This window comes from Olea europaea, chromosome 10 (assembly GCF_002742605.1).
Source record: "Olea europaea var. sylvestris chromosome 10, O_europaea_v1, whole genome shotgun sequence".
NCBI lineage: Eukaryota > Viridiplantae > Streptophyta > Magnoliopsida > Lamiales > Oleaceae > Olea > Olea europaea.
The window spans coordinates 38,370,406-38,379,752 of NC_036246.1; the positions used below are offsets into that span (position 1 = coordinate 38,370,406).

Sequence of the window (9,347 nt, forward strand, 5' to 3'; positions counted from 1 at the left end):
AAGTGTGTATCATGTCTCTGCATTAAGGAGTACTTTACTTACATAATAGACAGGCTGCTGAACTCTTCCTTTCTCCTTGACCAAGATCCCGCTTACTGCATTCTAAGAAACAACTAAGTCTAATAGCAACATTTCATCGGGTTCGGGTTTGGTAAGGACTGGAGATGTTGATAATGTCTGCTTGAGCTCCTAAAAAGCTAAGTTGCATTCTTCATTCAAGTCGAAGCTTTGATTTCCCCTAAGTAGTTTAAAAAAGGGGAAATACCTGTCAGCTGCCCGGGAAACAAACTTGTTCAGTGCTGTTATGCAACTTGTCAACTTCTGAATGTTCCTTTTGCACTTAGGAGCCTCCATACTTATCAGAGCTTGAATTTTATCGGGATTTTCCTCTATTCCTCTATGCGTGATCATGAAACCCAAGAACTTTCCATATGCCACCTCAAACGCACACTTTGCAGGGTTGACCTTCATGTTGTACCTCCGTAATTTAGCAAACACTTCTTCAAGATCAGAGACATGGCCATTTTCCTGTTTGCTCTTAACCACCATATTATCCACATATGCTTCGACCATTTTCCCAATTAATTCGTCGAAGATCTTGTTTACCAACCTTTGATACGTTACTACAGCATTCTTTAGTTCAAACAACGTGACAATGTAACAATAGATGGCTGAGTCTGCCATGAATGAGGTCTTCTCTTGATCTTCTTCCACAATAAGTATTTGGTGATACCCCGAAAAAGCATCCAAGAAGCTATACAGCACATGACCTGACGTGCTGTCCACAAGATTGTCAATTCGAGGTAGAGGATAACTATCTTTGGGACATGCTTTATTCAAATCTGTGAAGTCAATGCAGACTTGCCACTTTCCCATTAGCTTTCTTGACAAGAACAATATTAGCAAGCCAATCGGGATATTGTACTTCCCGAATGAATTGTGCGTTAACAAGTTTGGCAATCTCCTCCTTTATGACTTCTCATCTTTCTGGTATAAATTGCCTTTTCCTTTGCTTTACAGGTCTTGCCCCCGGATTTACATTGAGTCTGTGCACCGCAACCTCTGGGTCAATTCCAAGCATGTCCTCAGAATATATCAATGTTGCGAGATAGACAACTCAGTAGTTTCATCATGACTGCTGTATCTAACTCCCGTCCGATTGTCACTTTCTTGCCAAGCTCGAGCTCGATCTCTTCAAATCCCTCCAATGGAGCCAGTCTCTCATAGTTCTCGTGCTCGAGCTCGAGCTCAGTTATTTGCATGATGTCACCCTTGATTTTTCGGACACTAGTCATATAACACTGTCGTGCTACTATTGGCTGCCTCGAACTACCCCGGTTTCATTATTCGTAGGAAACTTCATAGCCAAGTGGAAGGTTAAGACAAGAGCTCAAATCCTATTTAGCAGTGGTCTTCCCAATATGGCATTGTAGGCCATTGGAGTACGGACAACTTCAAAAGTGGTATCTGCATCAATTGCTTACCTTCTGACCCCAATGTTAAAGGCAACCTGATGACACCTTCTCGAGTGATGACCCCACCTCCAAACCCTTAGAGAGGTGGTTTGACTGGCTTGAGCTGTTCCGAGGAGATCCCCATTTGAACAAAGGCTTCATGAGACAATACATTAGTTGCACTTCCATTGTGCACCAGAATTCTCTTGACTTCAAAGTTGGCGATGATGGCCGATATGACTAGAGCATCATCATGAGGGAATGATATGCCTCCCATGTCCTCTGTTCCGAAAGTAATGTCCTCCGTAGAGCCAAGGTCTGATCTTGAGATGGCTGGAGGCTGCCTAGCATATTGTTTACACCCTCTACTAGAATCTTTACCTGAGGTTGTTCCTCCAACAATGATATTGATAGTACCTGCGATTGGTTGCTTGTTTCCCCGACCCTCTAGGCCCTTGTCTCTGTTCTGATTATTCTTCGGGCGCTTGTCATTGCTAACATAAGAACCTAAAAAACCCCTTTTTATAAGAGCTTCAATCTCTTGTTTTAAGGCGAAACAATCCTCTGTTGTATGGCCGCGGTCTCTATGGAAATCACAGTACTTACTCTTGTCACGAGTATCGAGTAGAGACCGCAACCTGGGAGGCCACTTTAGTTCCTTCGAATCCCTGATCTCCATCAGAATGTTGGATCTTAAGGTGTTCAAATGGGTAAAGGAAGTTAAGGAGGGGTCCTGCCTTAGCTTAACCCTAGGTATATCTTGTCTCAGACTGGACTCATGCGACCTTTTCTGATTAGACTTTTCTGATGAGGAAACTTCTCTTTTTAGGGTCATGGTTTCTTCCATATTGATGTACTTTTCAACTCGTGTGAGTAGCTCGATGACTGACTTCGGCGGGGTCTTAGACAAGGACATCTTGAATGCTTCACACTTAATGGCGTATGTCAAAGCTGAGACTGCGACGGTGATATGTAGATCAGGGATCTGAAGCCTTTTTTTATTGAACCTGGTCATGAAACTACACATTGTCTCATTGGGTCCTTGACACATCTGCATGAATAATGCGGCTATCTTTCTGATTCGCTTGCTGTTTGCAAAGAAAGCGGAGAATTTATTGACCAAATCTGAGAAAGAGGCGATAGAGTTAGGTTCCAATGTAGAGAACCAATCTCTAGCTGCGTTTGTGCGGGTTTGAGGGAATGCCTTGCACATTATTGCATCTGGTGTAACCTGTAAGTTCATGATATCCATGTATACATTGAGATGATTGATGGGGTCGATTTTCCCATCGTACTTCTTTATCCGAGGATACTTGAAGCTATCGGGAAGAGGGCGTGAGAGGACTTCTGGAGTGAATGGTGTATTGGGGGTGAACCCTGTTGCTGCTCGAGTATTTTGTTGCATACCCACCGCTATCCCTTCTTGAATAATTCTAGCAAGTTCAGCGGAGTCCATTGTAACAGACCTTGAACCTGAAGCCACTTGCGATGCACCTAAAGTTCCAACCCCGCCATCATCATGAGTCATATGGCGGACTCGAGCCCGGGCGTCTGCCATAAAACCACCTCCGGGAGTGGGGTATACGACGGGTGCGAATTTCTCTGGCTTAACAATTAGGTTAATATGGCCACCTCTTGACGAAGTTCCTCAATATCTCTGGGGTAACAACAGCTTGAGGAGGTGCTGGCATCTCCGACGATTCTTATTGAGGGACATGGCATTCCTCAGGAGGAGGAGGGATGTCCGGGACGGGCGACCTTGCTGGAGAAAGACCTAAACGTGTATTGACCATGGCTCTTGGTAGCGGTTCCCACAAACGGCACCAATGATGCTACCAAAAAATAGTACCTGAAAGATCTTGAACTTGATGATCGAACTCTGAACTTTGATTAACACAAACAGTCTTTGAATACCTGCAACAAAGGCAACGAAGTGTGTGCTCGTCGCCTCTCCGATACTCAAATCAGATAGGAAATTTAGTGCGTAAGACTATAAATTGAAAATAATGAAAAACGTACCTCAAGAATAAGCCCAGGATATGTATTTATAGGTGCTGATGATAGAGTCCTAGAAGGACTTAATCATGTGAGATCTTTATCCTCGTAGGATAAGGAGTTAGTGTTTCACTCCAAGTGTTCAACCATTATTTAAGTCGGAGAAGGAGTCCAATAGGGTAAGGATCGTGGTCTAAATAGAATTTGCACTCTTCTAGGTTATTGGAAAGAGTGGGACAAGAGCATATGAGGTCGTCGAAAAGAACATACCCCCGACCTCACTTTTGATGGTTTTGGAGGAGGTTGAGGTCGGGTTAAAACATGTTGAGATCGGGGGAAAGCAATTCCCTCTATGTGAAAGAAGGCAAGTAAGATTTGTTTATTAGGCGCGACTTCATTGAAGTCGAAGTATTGTTCGTCTTTGTAAGCCCATTCGATTGGATTTTCTCCATAAAATTTAGGGAATGTGAGTTTGTACTAATGGTTGTTATGGTGTGAGGAAGGTCATGGGTGACTGGCCGAATGTAGATTAGGTTGATGGGATGATTCGTTTGGGGAAAAAAGGTTCGTGTCTGGGTGATTAGCATGAGGAATCTGTGAAGCTCGCAAGGATTGTAGTTCTTGCAAAATAGCCTGTAGCGTGACGTGAACTTCATCAATACTAGATTCATGGCGTCCTAATATTTCATGAACTTCATTTTGGAATTCAGTGTTCAATTGATTTCGAGTAGCCATACTTAACCTAACTCTGATGCCAATGATATTGAGATTTTAAGCAGGAAGAAGAGAAGGACAAAAGATGATATAAGGGAAGATACAAGTGCTATAAATGTCATGTTTGATGGCTCGTGATTCTTTTAAAGGGGTCGATATTATTGTTAGCAGTTAACACTGGTTCCTACATTGAGCACAGAGAGAGACCTAGGAGCCTAGCTATATTATTAGGTCCAATTATGTCTGATGGCCAAGCGCCGGAGGATGAGAGTAGCCAACTAGCTTTTTTTGTAAAAAGTTTCATTCTTCAATTAATCTGGCAATGCCGATGGCATCTATGAGTGTTGGAGGTTGTTTAATTTTTACATCGAGTCGTACCTCATCACATAATCCGACTATGAAGCACCCCACAAGAAAGGATTCTGGCAAACCATATACTCGGTGGGATAGTTTCTTGAAAGCTTCTTGGTAAGTTGTGACAATGGTTGTTTATTTGAGTTGAGAGAGTGCTTCGGAGGGGTCTTCATAATCCGTTGGCCCAAATCGAAGTAGCATAGTTTTGGTAAAATTTGTCCAGGTCATTAATCTTCTAAACTTGGGGAACCATTGATGCCAATAGAGAGCAATTTCGTTCAGGTGAAATGAGGCAAGTAAGACTTGTTGATTAGGAGTGACTTCATTAAAGTCGAAGTATTGTTCGGCTTCGTAGACCCATCCCTTTGGATCTTCTCCATAAAATTTTGGGAAGGGGGGCTTGAGATGATGGTTGTTATGGTGTGAGGAAGGTTATGAGTGACTGGCTAAAGGTCGGTTAAGTTGACGTGATGATTTGGTTGGGCAAATGGGTTTGTGTCTGGGTGATTGGCACGGGGAATTTGTGATGTTCACAAGGATTGTAGTTTTTGCAAAGTAGTTTGTAGGGTGGCAGGAACCATCATCAATACTGGATTCATGGCATCCCAATATTTCGTGATAGGGTTGGACATGATCCAGTTCGATTCGGTTCTCGTTAAAATCAAACCGTACCCAAGAATTTCAGGTATTTAGTAAGTGGAACTGTGGGTCCAAATTTAATTATGGAATTGTTCGGGTTCGGTTTCATTCGATTCGGTTCCTAGGTTCCGTATTATGATTAAATTTTTTAATATTTACAAAACTACATTAATTCAACTAATGATATGTTCAATCTTAGCTCCTACGTAGCTCAATCTTATGTGTCTTTTGTGTCTCTTTTTAATAAGTTCTTCATAGATTTGATTATCAAAATCACAGGAAAAGGAAGATAGTAAGCTCACAATAATTAAGAGAGGTGTTGTCTAGTTTCAATCAAATTTTTTCAGAACGGTAAAAATGGCCCTACGATAGAATAACAGATTTGAATAAAACTTAGTCCAATTTAATTAGATTGGCTTTAAGTTGGCAATTAGAAATAGGAAAATCATTTTTTGGTTTTGAACTAAATTAACTAGTTAAAAAATTTATTTAGAAAAAATAAAATTAATTAATTAAAAAAATTATAGATATTCGGTTCTTCGATTTTTTATTAAGAACCGAACCCAACCAATCAATTCTCCATTTAGATACCGATTCGGATATTTAACTTAAGAAGAACTGCTTGATTCGATTCGAGAAATTTATCCAACTGTATCTCGTGAACTTCATTTTGGAATTCAACGTTGGATTGATTTCTAATAGCCTATTTAACTTGTCTCTGATACCAATGATATGGAGATTTTATGCAGGAAGAAAAAGACGAGATGATACGAGGGAAGATATAAATGATGTAATTGTCATGTTTATTCATTTACCATTAAAGGCTGACCAGTGACAATAATCAAGTAATTCAACTAAATAATCTAGAATAAAGGAATAACAATTCAACTAAGAAGTAGCTATAAAAAAATCGCATGAAGCTATTTTCCAACAGCCACCACACACGTTTGAATGTGTTTCATGGCTTCTGTAATTCATCAACAGCAATCTGCATGTACTTGGTCTTCCTAGATAAATGACCCACCGGCTGCCATCCATGAATACGTGCGCACATATCATACTCTTTAAGAGAGGAAACCAAGAAAACATTTTTCCATCTCTCTCAGTCGGACGAGTTTGCATGGCTTTGCTCTCCACGTCCACGAGATGCGAATAGAACATATAAACCTTCTGAAGGCCTTTACATTTGAAATGTGATCAATGGATGAAAGTAACGAGAAATTGAGATACTATTCTTCCATGGATATAACATTTGAAAAGGCCTTTACACATATAAATGGATGCATCATGCAAGAGAGCAAGAGGCAAAAAAAAGTTGCATATTAAGGTGATGAAAAATAACAATCCATAAAAATATATGATCAAACATAACAAGTTTAAATCTCTACTCGCATTTGAAAGCAGATGGACAAAACATATCCTTAATGTCTACAATCCCAACAGTACACCAAAAAGCTCTTCGAATAATGAAAAATTTTCAAATTCATCCATGGAACATTAGCCTAATAAAAGAAGCCAAGCACTTTTCCACCAACATTCTTTCTTCTAGCCTCTTCATGGTCCATGATCCCGGCAGATGTCGTCAACACAATGTATCCAAACTGCAAGTTCAAGAAATTATGTCAATTGTGTAAAAACATACAAATGATGAAGGAAAATAAGGTAATAAAACAATTTTGGTCACTTCGGCCTTTAATCAACCAAAATCGTCATAATCACAAAAGTACAGTATATCATTCTTATTCTATGTTAGATATATAATATAAGCATGCAAGCTTCAGACAAATGTTTAAAGTCCAAACAGGCATATTTAACATGTTTGCCTATACTTAAAAATAGGAATTCCTTTTCAAAGTAAATTTTGTTTCTTTCTAAATATTTTTGGATAATTTGCTTTTCAATTTAGAGAGAGAGATAGAGAGAAAAGTTTATACAGAAGATAAGCCAAACAAGCTCTAAGTACATCTTTAGGATAAGATACTGTTACTCCACATAATGAATCCACAACAAAAAATGAGGTATCCTTCAAAACCCATCAGTATTGACAAAAGGACGTTTCTCTAACATTCATATTGAACATCATTTTTATTTCTAGCCTGAAAGAAGCTGTCATCATCCAAACTTTAATCTAGAAATCTTCTATGAATTACCTGTCTGGAGGGAAGTAACCTTGCAGTCCACCCCTCAATTTCCTTGACACCAACATCAAAGCGAGGGCTGATGACTCCACACTTGTTCAACCTTCCATTCAGTTCGACCACAATTTTACCAGATCGGTGGTCATCGACATATTCAAACTCCCCAATATATCCTGCATATATTATCAGATTAAAAAAACATATAACAATAAACAAAGCACTCCCAAAAATTACTGCAACAAAAAATTGTTTCTCATACCATGCTTCTGCATCACCAAGAGAAACTTAATAATGACCTTGGAAGAGGGTCTAATCATGACCTGACGCTTCCCTCGCTTCTCCGCATTGTACATACTCTTGAGAGCATCATTCAGTACACTAACTCTAACCATCTTTGCTTATAGATAATGCTGTGCTGTACAACATATACACAAGTCATCATTATTTACATCCTTCCAATGAATACACTTATTTAACGGAAAACTACTCACAATTTTGTGCAATCAAACGTTAGGAAAAAATGGATCCTCGCACGTGAAACATCATTCAGAAACAGTACAAAATAAACCTACTAACTGAATCAATTACATCCAAAATTATTGAATTAAAAAATGAAAAAAGAGAAAACTATAGTTTCTACACTATTTTCTCCGATAGTCCAACTGATCGAATTGCATTATAAAGTAGATAAAACAACACTTCTCAAAAATTTGATTTCCCTTTTTCCTTCTCCAGTATTTTCTCGTTTAGCCCCTAAGTCAAGTTAGATGGTAATGCACAAAAAAGGAAAGTTTTGAACGGGCTTGGATCCACTAGTTCGACTGGAAAGTTTAATACATATAACTGCTAAATGTTCCAATAAAAAATATTGTAGCGGAGATTTGTTCAGAAATATAAGTTCACTATTAGTCCAACTGCTGCTTTTCATTGAAAAAGGGCTCAACCGCGATCTTAATTGAAGTTGATAAAAGAGAGAAAAAAAAGGACACAACTTTTACTCGTTATGCATTCATTGGACGCAGCTGCAGATCCCCATTTGCTTGCACTCAATAAAATTCCGCAAAATAAAAAATCAAAGAAAGTTCATGTATGTAACCTGTCTTCCGATCACGGCACTAACTTGCTTATATACAACAAAATTTCCAAAAAATAAATAAGTAAACGTCATGAAATAAAAGAAAGGATCAAAAAGAAAGACACGTCGAACAGCGAACAGAGACAAAAGAAAAATCAAGAAATATAGGAAAATCATAATAATAAAAAAAAAAAACTGCGTTCATATATACACGTAACTACAAACGTATGAATGAGTGAACACTAACGCTTACCAGGAAGCCAAGAGAGATATCAGGAAGCCGGCGCCACACCAGGAGCTAGGGTTTGAGCTTTTGAGAAGACAGTGCTGCAAAAATCTAGTTTTTATAGCAGTCGATTGTAACCTAATAAATGTGAGCAAAACGGATCGGGTTAGAGCAGGCCCAGTGAAACCTGAGGGCTGTCAGAACGAGTTGGGCCGCCTTGGCCCGCATCTTTTACTTTTATTTATTAGTTTCATGCCCGTGCATTACACGGGCTGTGTTTTTTTCTTAAGGTAATATTAGTATATTAAAAAATGAAAAATATATGGTCCTACTTTTGAAATAAAACAGAAGATATTCATAATAAAATAATATTAACCTTACAACATAAATTCTAAAGAAGAATCGATACTTTAGTATATGGAACAACCAGATATCCGAAGGAACACCTGTGTAGGTTTTGCCTTCATATAAAACTAATTCAACTTGAACTCCAACTTTTTAAAGAGTTTCAGCAAAACATTTACTGAAAGCAAAATTTGTTAAAAGTACATTTTTATAGCCTATGAAACACATATGAGCTCTTTTACAATTGTTCAAAGTAATCTATTGAGTGAAAACATTTTTTTCTTCTAAGAGACGGTTTTGAGTACTTGATTTATTACGTAGAGGGTGATGTATTTAGTTTGGGTAAATGGGACCATCAACTGTCTTTTGTTTGGCTGGAGAACATTTATCAACAAAAAGTTTATGGC

At 38.7% G+C, this 9,347-nt stretch overlaps 2 protein-coding genes across 3 annotated transcripts; both read right to left on the reverse strand.

Annotated features, from left to right (window-relative positions):
• Positions 1–1,551: 1,551 nt before the first annotated feature.
• LOC111400630 lies at positions 1,552–2,982 on the reverse strand. The gene has a single exon (XM_023028029.1). It carries the CDS (start codon positions 2,980–2,982, stop codon positions 1,552–1,554), a length of 1,431 nt encoding a protein of 476 aa, XP_022883797.1.
• Positions 2,983–6,459: 3,477 nt separating this feature from the next.
• Positions 6,460–8,745, reverse strand: LOC111402151 (40S ribosomal protein S15a-1). Of its 2 annotated transcripts, none has more exons than XM_023030263.1 (4): positions 8,623–8,745; positions 7,554–7,709; positions 7,307–7,467; positions 6,460–6,757 (listed from the first exon to the last, which is right to left on the reverse strand). In XM_023030263.1, the coding sequence occupies exons 2-4, from the start codon at positions 7,684–7,686 to the stop codon at positions 6,659–6,661; spliced, it is 393 nt and encodes a 130-aa protein (XP_022886031.1). In that variant the 5' UTR covers positions 7,687–7,709; positions 8,623–8,745; the 3' UTR covers positions 6,460–6,658. The 2 variants fall into 2 exon arrangements, with proteins under 2 accessions (XP_022886031.1, XP_022886032.1); XM_023030264.1 differs by having other exon boundaries at positions 7,554–7,704; positions 8,623–8,703.
• Positions 8,746–9,347: the final 602 nt, after the last annotated feature.